Genomic DNA, 16588 nt, shown 5'->3' with positions numbered 1-16588 from the left:
GTCTCCGGGTAAATCAGAGTGCTGGAACAACAATTAGAAATTAGAAATTATGGTTATACTTGGAACAGCAACAATAAAAAAGAGTACTAGAGGCAGAAGACATGTAAACTGGGGTGTGTGAATGCTTTCTCATCTCAAAACAGAAGCAAATGACTTGTGCCTCTGAAAGCTGAAAATTAAGAGGGTGACTCACACAGACCTTTAGCCTTTTCTTGTCTGGCAGCAGAGCAAGGATGAGTTGTTCTGTGTGCAATTAATTAGTTGCAGGGCTCTTTGTGACTGCTGAGTCTCTTGGATTCGTAAGTTAATTTACTGCATCTGTTAGTAACAGCCAGCCTCAGTCTTTAGGCAGAAATGTGGAGAATTCTCACAAAGACAGATTCTGGAATAATATTTTTGACTCCTCCTTCATTTGTAATGAAGCATAGTCTGGCACTGTATCTAATGTCAAATAATTTTGGATTTGTGACTCATCTGTGTGTAGAAGAAAAAGACATACTCTTTAGACGGAGAGAAACAAATATGAAAGAGCAATACTGAACACTCAAGAAACTATCCCCAGTTACCCCACCCAGTCCTATTTTAGTGTTGATGACAGTAAACGGCTGCCATCTTGTGGAAAGAATCAGAATCTCTTTCTAGAATTCTGATATCTGAGTCCCTTTTAACTATGGGGGCCATAGATTTCATACATGCTGTGTGTGTGCTTTACCACTGTGCAGTGGTACCTCAGGTTAAGAACGTAATTCGTTCTGGAGGTCTGTTCTTAACCTGAAACTGTTCTTAACCTGCGGTACCACTTTAGCTAATGGGGCCTCCCACTGCCGCCTCACCGCCATCATGCGATTTCTGTTCTCATCCTGAAGCAAAGTTCTTAACCCAAGGTAATATTTCTGGTTTAGCGGAGTCTGTAACCTGAAGCGTATGTAACCTGAGGTACCACTGTACTGTGAAATCTCATGTAACACCAGTAGTCTTCAGTGTTTTAAGACCTGGGACCCACTTTTAACCCAAACATGCATTTCAGGATCCAAAAAAAAGGGGGGTTGGGAGCAGGTGGCACTGTGGTCTAAGCCACTGAACCCCTTGGGCTTGCCGATCAGAAGGTTGGTGGTTCAAATCCCTACAACGTGGTGACCTGCCGTTACTCTGTCCCAGCTTCTGCCAACCTAGCAGTTCAAAAGCACACCACTGGAAGTAGATAAATAGGTACCACTGTGGCGGGAAGGTAAACGGTGTCCTGTTGCACCAGAAGCGGTTTAGTCATGCTGGCCACATGACCCAGAAAGTTCTCTGTGGACAAACACCGGCTCCCTTGGACTGAAAAGTGAGATGAGCGCCGCAACCCCATAGTCGCCTTTGACTGGACTTAACTGTCCAGGGGTGCTTTACCTTTACCTTAAAAAATGCTTAGAATATACTGTATTTGTATGGTGATGGTGCTACTTTTGTGACCCACTTTAGATCAGTCTGCAACTTGGTAGCCGATGCCAACTTATCAGTTGAAGCCCCACTTTCCTACATACAATCGTACCTTGGAAGTTGAACGGAATCCGTTCCGGAAGTCTGTTTGACTTCCAGAACATTCGGAAACCAAAGTGCGGCTTCTGGTTGACTGCAGGAAGTTCCTGCAGCCAATCAGAACCAATGGAAGTCCTGTCGGACGTTCGGCTTCCAAAAATAGTTCGCAAACTGGAACAGCGATCGGGAGCCCAAACGTTCAATGTTATGTACTGAAGTTCTCACCCTGGGCCAGCAGAGGGATACTGTAGATAGTTATGCAAATGAAGGATCAAAAGTGACGTTCAGTGATTGGATAGTTTGTATGCGAATGAAGGATCGAAAGTGACGTTCAGTGATTGGATACTTTTAGAAAGTTGCTACAGTTACGTTGTTCTGGAGCTCTATATAAGCAGGCTGACTGAGCTCTTCAGTTCAGTTCTGTTCCAGCTTACAAATAAAGAGCTGCTTTGGAAGAATAGCTGTGTCGTCTGATATGTTCACCCACAACTTAACATTCAAGAACTAAGCTGTTCGAAAACCAAGGTATGACTGTACCAGTGTTTTCCAAAGTGGGCGATATTGCCCCCTGAGGGGCTCTGGAATGATCCGGGGGGGTGGCAGTGGCCTCAGGTGCAACTGCAGGGCATTGAATAAAAATAAGGAGGTGATGGAAGCATAAAGAAAGAAGAAAAAATTGAAAAACTGTTTGTACATGTTTCATCTGTTGTATAATGACGCTTACTGCCAGGTCAGGCACTGCTGTGGGATGGTGACAATGCCTCTCCTGGATCTGACGGTCATGCTGGAAGCAAGGGGTTTTCCCAGGCCTGGGAAGTGGATCACAGCTTGCCAGTCTATTTGGTCAATGGCAGGCGAACTGCAGCACTGGCACCTGCCCCTTTGCTTAAAGTAGGTAGATTTCCAGGGGGGCACTGAGGAGTTGTTGTTTTCTGAAAAGGGGGCGGTAGGCTAAATAAGTTTGGGGATCTCTGCTATATGCTGTGTTCTAAATCATAGATCTGTTTTACCATTAATTAAAACATTCCAGCAGCCACGAAATTAAAAGACACCTGCTGCTTGGGAGAAAAGCAATGACAAACCTAGACAGCATCTTAAAAAGTAGAGACATCACCTTGCCAACAAAGGTCCGTATAGTAAAAGCTATGGTTTTCCCAGTAGTGATGTATTGAAGTGAGAGCTGGACCATAAAGAAGGCTGATCACCGAAGAATTGATGCTTTTGAATTATGGTTCTGGAGGAGACTCTTGAGAGTCCCATGGACTGTAAGAAGATCAAACCTATCCATTCTGAAGGAAATCAGCCCTGAGTGCTCACTGGAAGGACAGATCTTGAAGCTGAGGCTCCAATACTTTGGCCACCTCATGAGAAGAGAAGACTCCCTGGGAAAGACCCTGATGTTGGGAAAGATTGAGGGCACAAGGAGAAGGGGACAAGAGAGGACGAGATGGATGGGTAGTGTTCTCGAAGCTACAAACATGAGTCTGACCAAACTGCAGGAGGCAGTGGAAGACAGGAGTGCCTGGCGTGCTCTAGTCCATGGGGTCACGAAGAGTCGGACATGACTAAACGACTAAGCAACAACAACAACAAAAACATTCCACATATTTTTTTTGGGGAAACCATTTAGCTTCTGTTTGTGGCTTAGGAGGTTTCCCATCATTCTGCCACTAGAATGTCTGGCTGCTGACTCCACTGCTAAATTCCTGAAAATAAAGCTGAATGGGGCTCAGGACTGCATGGGAGACTATTACCTAAATCTTAATGGTGAAGATTCACTCTGCCCATGTTCAAATGCACATCTTTATATGTTCTTTATACGTTGCAGGACCAACTTTATTACCACTGCATATATTGAAAACAAGTCCTGAGGCTGATCCCTGATGATCCCTGGCACAACTCCTGAAAGTTGTTCTTTTCTCACACTCTGCTCACTTTCCTGTGAAAATATAGCACATGGCAGGAAGCAGGTGCGCTGCTTTGTTACTGTCTCTGTATTGTTTCAAAATAGATTTCAAACAGGCTGTGGATAACACATCCATTAATGTAAAGTGAAGTTTAAAAAAATGCTGCTGTTTTATTTTTATTTTTTTTATACAAACTAAAACACCAGAGGTCATTGAATCCTATATTAAATACATAAATTAAAAAATAACCATTCATAAAACTTTACATACAATAAGGATTCTCATCTACACGTTAATACGTACAGTACATATACATGGCCGCAGTGTTTATCAAAGGGTCATTCTGCCAAATAATTTACAATTCTCTTCTGGAATTATAGACACAAAAATGGGATCAATTTATATACAGGGAGATGCAGTGGAGAGAAAGTGGAACTTTTGTCCAACGCAGGAGCAATCTGCTGAATCTAAATGCAGTGGGATTAAAAAGGGGTTGGCTAGCTTAGTCCAAACGGGATAGAGCAGATAGAAACACTTTGGAGATTCACAGTGTCTTCATACTGCCCTCAAATCAAGAAACTGGGAAGTTTGCTGTAGTTACAAGTAAACTATATAATGTGCCCTTTTGATATGTCAAAAGAGAAGGCTTGCCACTGTGATCCATGTGAGTAGTAATACTGCTGAATTGCGTGATGTGGGACTATCTTTTGCCCAGAGTTTGCCATTCAAAGCCTTTCCCCCTTCCGTGCGCTTCCAAGGTGAATTTGAGGGGTCTTTCTCCATGCTCCTTGTCAATGAAATTGAGGGGCCACATGGCAAAAAGGAGCCCGAAAAGAGTCACACGCTGACGTTTAAAAGAAAACACTTGCATTGTCAATGAGATGCCAAACTGAAACAAGAGGAACTGCTCAAACTGGGAGGTGCCGTGGACTCCATTTCAGGAAAAGGCTCGGCGGACACTGATTCGCCCCACCCACTTTGAATGCTCCATAACTTGTTTTGAAATTTGGAAGTCCTGATTCCACTTTTCTGAAGTACCAGATTCTGTTGAGTCCAGGCCACCTCTGGCTTTGATGATGCACCAGGTCTATCTGTACATGCACAGAGAGGCCTGCTTAGCTGGGAGTGGTGCAACGGCTGCAGTTTCACGAGGGTGGAACTGCAGATTTGCCACCAAATTCCCCAGGAGCTGAAAGTCATGCCATTCATTCACAGTAGTCACATCACCTTTGAACCACCCTTGGCCCCACATCCTCATTCTTAGAATTGGAAGTACACTTTTTTTTATAAGATCTAAGAGCATCCTACTATATACACTGGAGATAGATATATGTACAGTAACATATGCATGTATTTGCTTCTACGTACATATTTCAAAAGGTGAACTCATTTTGATCAGCAGAGGGTTTGCAAAGTCAGTGTCAAGAATATTAGGCACAGATTGTGTTGCACTGAAGAGAGAGAAAAGCGCCTCCAAAGTCTACAGAGCAAATCTGACAGACCACTCTGTACTATATGAGTCACAGAATTGTCACCAAGGGGCTGGTGGTTGTCCACCCTCCTTCAGAGCCTTAATGAAAGTTGGCTGAATGTATTAGAGAAAGTGAGATGAACATGCATACACAAGGAACATATTGCAATACCAAAGACAGAACTGAAAACATGTAAATTTCTTCAGCATGCTAAGAATGCTGTGGAACATCACCTTAAGCAGTTCCATCTTACCATGGAAGAGCTGGAAAAACCATGAAAATCCATGAAAATTTAGCCATTCATTTAAGTGGAAATCAAACTATGTCTCGTAAGAACAGTGTGACAGAAGACAAAATGCCATAGACTGACAAAGCAACCTTTTTGTCTACATCTGAAGACCCATGGTTCTTTACAGGAACCAAATCTGACTTACTCAATACTGGAGATCCCAAATGGTAAAAATGCATAAAACTGAATAACATAGGCATGTAAATTACACATTATATGAATGATATTTGCACTAGATCAGAACAGAGAAGTTATCATGGTAGGCATATACAAGATTCAAACATAAGGTCACATCAGACAGTTGTTATCCAATGAAGGTACAAGTTGTTCATATTTGGACTGTTTTTTTATTGATGTATTCAGAGGAATAATTGGCACCACCTGTGGTAACTGGCATGTGGGCACGCAAGGCAAATTTCCACATGTTAAAAGCACTCTAAAGTGCGAAACTGGATATTCAGGAAGCAGTCCTATAATGATGTACATTTCAAACAAAACAAAAATGGATATAGGAAAAATGGCAGCACTGGCCCAAAGACCCCGTGGTACAATGGAAATCATATTGCAGCATTCTGGGCTGCTATTGCAGGATTCTAAAGGGTCTTAATTCCAAGCCACATGTTTAGGAAATGCTATAAGTTGAGTGGCATAGTACCCATGTTATTCGCCCCTACATATGACTGCCATAATTATTTGCATATTTTAGAACTCGGGGATGTAGTGTTAAAGGGCAATGCATGTTTTACATTGCAAATATTGCATCAGTGCTAACGAGAGAAAATATAAGACGGTCACAGGACCTGTGTGTGTGTGTGTGTATGCCTGCATTTTTAGCAATGGAAATCTGGCTTGATGGGATGAACAACACTCTTTCCCTGAAAGAATGGGAAATATTTTATATACTGAAGGTGGATTCCACAGTAATTACAGGGCCGCAGACAATTTGAAGATAAGGTAAGATTTACCTGCATGGCTCTTTTTCACTCCTGGCCCAAATTCATGAAAACAAAAATTCCATCAACCAGCCATGTTCTCTTACCACCAGTGATATGCATACTTTTTGCTAGATTTCAGAAAATTGAAAATTACAGAAAATTGAAAATTGTAGATCCCATTCTGGGCAGTGTTATTGTTAATTTAAAGAGTGCTGATAAAGGGATATATTTCTCAGGTAAATATTTATCCACTCACCAAGGATATGGCAGTAAGCCTGCAATGCCTAGAATTCTGAGATGTCAAATGAAATGTACACAAAAATGGAGACGATAACTAATAAGAGCACACGAAACATCAAATGGAGGTTGATGTTCATTTTGATGGGAGAATGGAAGTGGTACCTGAGAACTGTACTCACTCAACAGCTTAGCACAAGCACCATTCAGCAAGTGATAACTTTAAAAGTTGTTGAGCTTTGGGGGGGGGGTTATTGAGCTGTTTTTGTGATTTTTAGGAAATTCACAAAAAAGACACTTCCAACATGGGTTGCCATATACCCGGGTTTTCCTGGACATTTTTGCCAAATTTCGGAAATTCCGCCCAGTGCAAATGTTAAGGATCAAAAGATAGATAGATGATAGATAGATAGATGATAGATAGATAGATATAGATAGATAGATGATAGATAGATGATAGATAGATAGATAGATAGATAGATGATAGATTGATTGCTATGGCTTCCTCTTCCATTCAGAGGCATGCCAGAAATAGCGGAGCACAGCAGAAAAAGAAATGAATGTTTTGAAGAAGCATGGAAATGAGAGTAGTAGATAGTGATGAATGATCCACTCAAAGACACTGGAACAAAATAGTCTGCACCCTGAGTGGAATGCTTTGGAGCCTGATTTTCCACAATTTATTGGATTTTCCCCATTTTGGGTAAACTGAGAATTTTCTGGGGGAAAGCGTTGAGATTAGTGTTGAGATTTGTCACTTGGACTATGTAATTTAAACAGGAATGGCAAACACACAGTGTGGACATGCCCTGCAACACATACTGCATCTTATAAGGTTTCATGTAAATTAAAGCACAAATAAGCTGATTTAGCCTTCTGGTATTCCAAACAGCAAAGGAAATGGCTTCAAAGAAAATCACAGCCCTGTTCTGCAGGGAAGCTTTACTGTAGGTGCCTTTTCATAGCCTTAACCTGACATGACAGAATCAATCCACACTGTGGTAAGACAAAGCAAGCTCTTTTTCAGTATTTAGGTCAGGGCATTTCAACGATATGTGGAATGGTGCAGAAGATAATGCTGGCTACTCAGCATCTTGTATGGGAGATATAACTCTTTGTGGTGCAGCAATCCTCTGCACAAGAATTTTGGGACCAAATTCAGGTTTAACGTTGGGAAGTAAACTCTATCCTGGCTTCTTACAAGATGCTAAGAGACAAATGAGTGTGACACATAGAAAAGTAATGATAGCAAGCAGATAGAAAAGCACAGGGTTTTGTTTCCAAACTGAGATGGTACAAACTTTGCTCAGCAAAGTACGTCAACCATTCAGTACCGATCTGCACTCATCATATTGCAAAAGGGACATACTATAATGGATAGAGCTTATTTCACTTTAAGTGACAGAACACAGCAAGCTGTTCCTTCTGACAGGATCAATTATGGTAGGCAAGCTTCTCTGAAGCTTCTCTGATTTCTTACCACTACTGATTGTACTGAGTGCTATTCCTTTGTGGAATTCCTATTCCATATACTGTAACTATGGAACCTTTGTCTCCTTCTATGCTCTGTGGTGATCTAAAATTAATTCTACTGATGTAGAATAGAACATCCCTATTTTCTGAGGAATATTGGAGGGTATGAAAGTATTGCTAGTAATCAGCCATGGGCTTGGAGCAATGCACACTGGAAGATGTAGTGTGAGAGGATGGGGGGGGGGGCAGATCTAGAGGAGTGACTCTGAACCTAGGTTGTAACCAGAACTGTACAGCATCTCTTATGTAAGTTTTAGTTTAGCAATAAAGCATATTAGAATGTAACCTTCAATGCATCTGTTTTCTGACAAGCTGTTACAAGGGATCATGGACACATATGAGAAACAGAGCTTGTGAGCCTTTGGCTGGGAGAAAATGCGCACAAAAACTTTGCTTTGCCATGGGGTCTGAATAAAAGTCGAATCCAGTGGAATTAAAATGGATCCCGTTGAATTTACATGTTTTTATACCCTCCAGTCCCCTAAACCACCATCAAGTTAAACCTTGGTAGACTGCACAATAAAGAAGACAGATCCAGGGGTTGCCAATATGATAAAAAACATGGATCCAAGGCATGAATCTTCATTATTTGTAATAATAACAAAACCACCAAGAAGTCACAAAACACACCTAAGGTCACAGAGGTGACCTATGACATGACTGGTGGTTTGGATGGGATCCATGCCTCACATCCATGCTTTGCACCATGGCAGTAATTGATAGTGCAAGATCTGTGGTTCTTAATACTTCCTCTTTCATTTCTATGTGCCTTTCCTGGTAGGTGGGAGGTCACCACCTCATAAGGAGGATCTTAAAACCTTCATGGGCACCAGGGGAAGTTGCATGGGTAACCCTGGCCATGTAGCGTCATGCTTTCAAGGTGTTGCTGCGGCAAACTCAATTGATATAAGACTAACATTGTGGTGTGGATCCACTGTAGGTGAGAATGTTGTTCATCCCTTCATTACTGATTTTCTTGATTGTATGAATGTCTGATAGCATGTACTGTGCCTTTACAAGGCACTAACAGGAGGACAGTTCTGAACAAGTAGGGGTGATAAATGTGCATGAATGTTAGACATGATGGCATGGCAACGAACCAATGGGTGCTCTTGCAGCATTCCAGCATTTAAAAATCAGAGACTTTGCTTTATGTCTGTATGAAGCCCCCGTTCTGAATGCTAAGCAATGCATAGCATAATCTTACGTTGGCCACTGTTATTAGGAGCAAACAACCACAAGCAAATTCAATGCTTGCCGTATTTATATTTCTAAATGTATTTAAATTCTGCAGGTGCACAGGTGGAAGATAAGTCCTTGCTTTTTCTCCCATCTCTATAAGGGAGAAGAGGCATAAGGTGGTAAAATGGAAGAGAAGGTCAGTGCAGGCTTCTGGGAACAGAGCTGAGGTTCTCCGCACGCTATATAACAAACCAGGCTCAACTGCTGCCTTCAGCACAGGGATGACATCCGCCCTCAATGCATGTTGCCAGTCATCAGAACTTCTCCAAACACAAACCAAGGATTCTAAGCAGGAATTTCCACAAGCAGGTGCTACATCCAACAAGAAACCTTGCAAAATCAAGACAGAGTTATTTGTCACCTGGAAGATAAATGCTGCATTAAAAGGCAGGCCTTGATGAATGAACACAAGCCTAACCTCAACAGCAAGATATGTACTGGTCATGTATGGGTGAGATAATAAAGGGTACATCCTAGGTTTCATCGTTTTGGTTCATGCGGCCAACTGGGAAAACACAACATGACAGGGGAAAACAAATTGTTTAGGAGGATTTCACTTGTACAAGTGAGTGGAGGCAGAAACTCTTCGGAAGCTGAGGTTTGATTAACAGGCATTTGCTTCCTCTCTGACACAGCTATTTCTTTGTCGGAGGACCTTTCCGCCCCATTCCAGTGGCCGAAGATACATTAAACGGTTAGTGAAATGAGTGTTGCGTCCTTGTCAAGTTCTTCACTTGATGTAACAGCCATCCTCCCTTTCCAGAAGGACCCTGGCGACAAATAAGGCTACAGCATTGTTAGGAATCCTCAAGAGCGCTGTCAGACATTCTCACTAGATGGATCACCCATGCTATACTGCAGGCAGCAGTAGATTAACATTCCAACCACGTCTATCCCATTGTCAGTTTCAACCCATTATGAAACAAAAACAGAGTATGTTTCCCCCCTTTTGTTCACATTGCAGCTGTCATTGTTCCTGAGTTTAAAATCAGAGAGAGAGAGAGAGAAAGAAAAAGCGTCCCTGTATTAAGAAAGCCAGACTTTCCATATCAACTGTTTTATTGTCACTGTCCCCTTAAGATTCCTGGATACGTTTCTTCTGCTCTGTCCCCTTTATTATCGATGACTTTCATGGGAAGTTGGTGTCCGTGTTTAAAATAACCCCCCTGCACAGCAGGGATAGATTGTTCATAGTAACTTTGGTTCCTTGCCTGGCATACCTTTACTCAATCGACTGAATGTGGTTTGCTTGCTGATTCTTCACCATAAAAAATAAAATAAAAATCCTAGTGATATATGCTGATGGCATATTTGTCTCCCTCCTTATAGAATGTTATTAAGTGCAGCATATCTTGTAGCTTTAGACAGGGAACTGTCATGTAACAAATGTTGAAGAATGGCTTAAAACTACATGGTGGGTGTGGTCTCTCGGTGACAGAGTGTCGCTTTGTTTTGCAATGGTTGTAAACAGTGTTCTCTTCTTCGTGTGTTTGGAAGCATCTGCCCTTTGAGGACTTTTCTGTATAGTCAATCGCTCTAGAAAGCAAGAGAAAAGCATGTCTGGTAAAAGGGGACCATTCAAATGACCTCCCTAATTAAAGAGTAGTACCCGCTTCCAGTCTCTCTGCTCTCCCCTCCCCGTCCATCTCCTCCCACTTCTAAGCATCTCTGGACCATTTACATGCCTCTAAGGTAATGCCCAGCTAGGCCCTCTCTTGCCCAGCTGACAGCAATCATGGTGCTGGTTGGTAAGCAAATAGCACCCATGTGTGATGTCATCATAGTGGGCGATAACACTTGTGACCTTCCTGGCTCATCTCCCACATCAGTTTGGAGAGAGTGGTGCATAGTGGTGAGTGCTGGCAGCTTGCTACAACCCATGCAAATCAAAGTAAAATATCAACTGTTAATAAGGAGACTTGAAAAGCAACCAGATATGTGTCTTCCTTTATATTTATTTAGAAGAGACCAGTTTTAAATTTAGAATTTGGGAGTATTTTTTCTACTTTGATAGTGTCTTCAAAGACAGTTCAGTCTACGTGAGTAGCTATTAGTTTATTATACTCTAAAGACATAAAGAGAAGTCAAACCATGAAATCTTTTGTTGTTGTTGTTATTGTTGTTCTGCATCTTAAGCTAGTCACTCCAAATGATGACTTACGGTTCAGACTCTATATTACCAAAAGCTGGTGCTATGGAAAATAACGAGGGAAGGATTGCTGGACAGAGGACAAAGGTTAGAACCAACCAATAATATATTATGGACAAAGGCAACATTCCACATTTCCTTAGGGTCAAACACACATTACAGCAACCATCTAATGTAAAGTCTGAGTGCAATAAATGTGTTTACAAACACATACAACAGAAAGGTCCACTCAGGGAGCTCAGATTGGCTACAACTTCCTGTGGAAAACTCAAGTTGGCCTCTGCATAATGTATGAAATGGCCCTTTGTAGAAGGTCTGAAACACACTTGATTGATCTTGTTTCTGGATCAACATTGGTATAGATATTCAGCTGTGTTGCTTTGGATAAGAACCTAGAAAGAGGTATGTGTGTGGCTTAGTATTTTAAGGGAAAACAAAGACAGCAGTCTTACCTTTCAAGAGGCACATTTGACATCAAGGCCAAAGAATAAAGGCAAGAGAGAAGAACAAGAACAGAAAAAGAAACTGCAGAGGAAGAGGAAAAGAACACATTATTTTTCGGGGATATAATATTTATTTTCACTATGATGTATGTGATTAGGATCTAACTCCATTAGACATGTGATTACAATGATTATACTTCCAGTAAACCTTTTCTCCTGGAAGTTATACATCACTTAGACTATAGGGTTGCATCCATTTTGTTAACATTTAACTGACACAAATCATTATTAAAGGCCTCGTGCTTAGTAGCTTGGCAGATTTCCGTGGAAACCAGCCTGTTAGGCTGACTTTGAATAGTTGGGGATTTATGATCTGATAAAGAGGTGTGATCTCAGATGCACATGTAGGAATCAAAATTCATGTCACTGAAAGGACCCAATTTGTGGGCAAAAGAATGGGTGTTGCTGTGCAATTTTTATTTCCTTGGGTGCACTGGAGCTCCCATGTCTTGATCACAACACAGGGTTAGAGTGGAAGTGGACAGCTTGTATAAATCTGTACTGGCAAAATAATAAAATGATACATTTTGGTCATGCAAAAATAGTAAATAGGGAAAGCCTTTGTATTATGAACATCAACTATTCGTGCTTAACCAAGATGGAAAATCTTTTGGGTTGATTCTTTTCCCTGAAACGATTTCCAGCATGATGGCATAGGTGGGTTAGTGCCAATATTTTGCTTTGATTTTCACATAGAGATTAAAGGCTGGATGGCTTCTTCAGATGAAATCCATTTGCTGCTGTGAAGTGCACTACCAGCTGTCTGATTCATTAACAGGAAGAAAAAAATCCGATGAAGGGTAGACTGACTTAAAAACAAAAACTGTTCTTGATCAGCCATTACACAAATATGGGCAAATCTGCAAGTCTGAATCACAACTAATATCTCAGGCCAGTGTTTCTTTCCCTTTGTAAATTTTAAAATAGGATAGCAGTAAATAGACACTAAAGCTGAGTTATTTAAAGAACATTTTTTTTCTCTCATCCTGGAGGGTTGGAAGGTATCCTGAAACTAATTTCCCCTTCCATAGTCCTCTATCACTTTTCTCCAGTGTTGGAGTGATTATGTGCATGTTGCTACAAAGCACAGTTATTCTTCAAAGTTCTTTCCTACCAAGAAGATGCCAAAGTCAGGGTTTTTTGCTCCTGCCCTCATTCTGATGGTGTCAGCCTGAAGCCAAATCAAAGTAAGGGCAGGTACAGAATGTTTTCAGCCCTTATTCTGATGTCTTCTAGGTGGGGAGGAAGCAAAATAGAATCCAGGAACAATGGGGAGCAAGAACCATTCTTGCTGGGTAGTGGGGCAAATTCTTTACTCCTGTTCCCATGTCCATTTCAAATATCCACAATGAGTCATGGAGGCACTGAAGTGAAGGAGGGAGTATTTTGGCTCAGCTCTAACAGAAACAGCTGATTTCCAATAGAAAGGCAGAGGTTTACAGAAAAGCCTCTGCAAAATTTCATGGAGTACAATCTGTAGAGTGAAAAATGCAAAGCAACAGAACAATTAATTAACACCAATTAGACTTAATAAACCTGAAAGGAACACATAAAATAGTAAACTATCTAGGCTTCTACACATTTTAAAATATGTAAATAACCAACCTTTTCTTCTAAATCCTTGATCTGTCTCTTCTGGATGTCAGTTTTATCTTCTAAATCTCTGATCCTCTAGAAATAAAATGCACACATAAAAAGAGAAAGAAACTTTAGGTTTGCTTAATTTTGAGAGAGAAAATATCATTTAAGATTTCTAAATTAAGAACTTGTATTGACGGTGAGCAGTTAACGTGCACTCTACTTACAGTGCAATCTGATACGTGTCTACTCAGAAATAAGTCCTATTGAGTCCAGGTAAGTGAATATACGATCACAGACTCAAAATGTCAAAAATAAGTTTGGGTTTCCTTAATTTCTGCAAGTGAGTAAAGCATGTACTTACTTATTTACCACTTGGAGTTCCTCCGGACAACCTGTTTATTGAACTTTCATCCTAATTTGCTTGTGGGATGTTTATTTTGTAAATCATTGGTTCATTTCCCACTTTTCAATGCATTACTTTCCTAACTGCAAAAAAATCCATTTCTTTTTTTAAGTGGATCTGTTGCACTAGGGTGACAGAGTGCTTTTATTCTTTAATTGTGTGAACCCAAATTTCCTGGTATGATTCCATCCTGTGAAATACTGCCAGTCTGGAGGTGCCTTATGTGATGCAAAATCCACAGGTCTACCTGATTTGTTGCTGGTGTTTTACAGGGCAAATGCATTGACCATGAAACAGTGGATAACAATGCCAATTTTTGCAAGATAAAACCTAATAGTATTTCTTCTGTCATCTGAATCTTACCTGATGTGCCTGCTGAAGCAACTCCATTCTCTCCTGCAAGATCTGGCAATCATATTCTCTGCTTTTTCTCAGCATCTGCCGCCTTAATTTTTCGACAGCAGTCCTAAGTTCCTCCTGCTGCTTCTCACTGAGCAGTTCTCCAAACTTGATCACTGTTTCTTGCTGCAAAGCGTTGTACAAAGTGGCTTCAAGCTCCTGGATTCTCTAAGCAATGGAAGAAGAAAAGGGAATATATAACCTCACACTAAACCACTTGGGTAGGTATAATCCTGAGTTTTCTATTCATGCATATATTTTAAAACTATTATGTAGAAGAACAAGGTGGCTAAACTGGGGGGGGGTTCAAAATGAAAATGGAAAGTTTGTGATAGTTTTATGTCTGTCTGTCTGTCTCTCTCTCTGGGTATGTATCTACACATATGTGTATATATAGTTGTCAGGGGCTCAGGAGCAGAGGCACAGGGGAGAGAGGAAATGGAGAGCGAAGGGGAAGAATCTGAGGGCAGCGTAGGGGAGTATGAAAGTGGCCCAAGAGATTCCATGAGTCTCTCCAGCGAATCAGAAGATTCCCAGAGGGGGGCGCCGATGGCCAGGGCAGGGGGGGCCCCAGGGGGGACACACCAGAAGCAAGGGGCCAGCGGGGACTCCCAAAGCAGCAGCGGGAGATCAAGACCAGCTCATCCACCAGAGCGTAGTGAGGGGGAAGAGTCACATGTATCAGGGCCAGCTTCTCCTCCAGCAGGGAGAGGAGATGAGTCAGGGCTGGCCACGCCTCCATCGCAGAGTGAGGGAACGGAGGGGAAGTCAGGTTCAGCTAACCTCCCCGAAGGGGGAAGCAGTGACAGGAGTAGTGTAACGGTCAGGAGGAAGGTTGCCGGCTGGGCGCGCGCACCAAGTTCAAATGTACAGGCGCGCGGGACAGCAGAAAACTCGGATTGGGAACCAGGTCCTAAAGCCCGCCGGAGGCAGGGGGAAGAATCAGGGGACTCAGCGTCAGAAGAGTCTAGAAAGGGGAAGACCCCAGCGGACAGGCGGACCCAGAGGAGGAAAGAGCAAAGGAAGAGGTGGAGCAAGGCTAGAGTCTTAAACTGGTGTCTGGGGGGAGGAGATTCAGACGGAGCTTCAGCGGTCTAGAGTTTGAGACGTAGAGCTGTGCGCCGCGGCTTTGAAATCGAAACTGAACTTCAATAAAGTCTTTTGTAAATAGTAACGAACTGGCGTTGGTCCTTTGTGAGCTGGGACCTTGGGCAGCTCTGACAATAGTGTATTAATTAATCTCTAGAATTTGGTAAATGATGACAATTCTACATTAAGGTCTAAAATCATCTACCTGCCTACCCACTTAGATGTACTGTAGTGAATGCTTATAGTCACATTTAGATTTTCCCATTCACTTTAACAGCAGATGTAACCCTGCACAGAGAGAACAATATGCACCCTTTTCTGCCATTATGCCCATGGAAGCTCCATGTAGGCAATGGAGCTTTCGCACATGCAAGATACCCATAGCTCAGGCTGATTTCTTTCCCTCCCACCACCACAACAGGAAAATGTTATGTTCTATCTTCTAAAAACCCAAACACACACACCGAGTTTGAATGGCTGACATGAGAATGTACCCCCAAATACATTGAGGTGCATGTAATCAGTGTTCTGAGATCTATGTTCTGGTGTTCATTCCAGCTCTTGCTTTCAACTTACCATATAGGCCTGGTCAAGAGCTTGTTTCCTGTAGTCCAGTTCTTCCTCTAGATAACCTTTTATTTTACAGAACTGCTCCTACAATGAAGGATGATTTTGGAAAAAAACAAACAAAACCACAAGTTAATTATTCAAGAAGCTGTAGCAAAGGACATATTTGATGCTCAGAATCATTCAGGAAATAAATAATAAAATGTGTGGTGTATGTATGGGACAAAGATGGCAACAATTACAAGGTCTAGTTTATGTTTTTTTCCCCCCTACCATGTCACTCTCCAGCTCCATCATCTTCTGGTGCAGAGCTGCCTCAGCCCCTTCAATCTGCTGTATCCACTAGAAAAAGGAGCAAGGCCAAAAAGTTATTTGCATCTTTTTTTCATTACTCTTGTCAAAACAAGAAACAAAAGAAATAGGAGCCTTCTGAACGGCTTTCTCTTTCAGCAACTGTAAAGGCAGTTAATGGCATTCTAACAGATAACAGCACTGATTTTACTGACCTGTAATTCTATGCATTTGTTATCTATTAATCTTGACATTTCTATTCTATTTCCTTCCTCCCAAGGAAGCCCAGGGCAGCAAACAACAAAGCGGCAGACCATCACAATGAAATAATAGAATGAAACAGAACATTTAGAATGTTGGGTTTATGTGGTTTTGTATTGTAGTTGTGGCTCAACCTGTAACCTGTAAGGATATAAGTTTTCATAACATGGATAAATAAATATCTTACTTTAGTCGTTTGCCATTAATTT

General features: G+C 41.6%; 1 protein-coding gene across 7 annotated transcripts in view; it reads right to left on the bottom strand.

Annotated features, from left to right (window-relative positions):
• Window positions 1-7976: 7976 nt before the first annotated feature.
• Window positions 7977-16588, bottom strand: part of JAKMIP2 (janus kinase and microtubule interacting protein 2) — a 92530-nt gene continuing 83918 nt past the window's right edge. For 6 of the 7 annotated variants that reach the window (XM_081900109.1, XM_081900110.1, XM_081900111.1 and 3 more), the window contains 5 exons: window positions 16101-16169; window positions 15837-15914; window positions 14136-14339; window positions 13394-13459; window positions 7977-11810 (listed from right to left, as the gene is read on the bottom strand). In XM_081900109.1, coding sequence (XP_081756235.1) covers window positions 11760-11810; window positions 13394-13459; window positions 14136-14339; window positions 15837-15914; window positions 16101-16169 — 468 coding nt within the window. In that variant the 3' untranslated portion in view covers window positions 7977-11759. The remainder of the gene's footprint in view (window positions 11811-13393; window positions 13460-14135; window positions 14340-15836; window positions 15915-16100; window positions 16170-16588) is intronic. The other variant, XM_081900108.1, reaches the window with a different exon arrangement.

Source organism: Podarcis melisellensis, assembly GCF_964234715.1.
Source record: "Podarcis melisellensis genome assembly, chromosome: 2".
Taxonomy (NCBI): domain Eukaryota; kingdom Metazoa; phylum Chordata; class Lepidosauria; order Squamata; family Lacertidae; genus Podarcis; species Podarcis melisellensis.
This window is presented reverse-complemented; position numbering and strand designations above follow the sequence as displayed.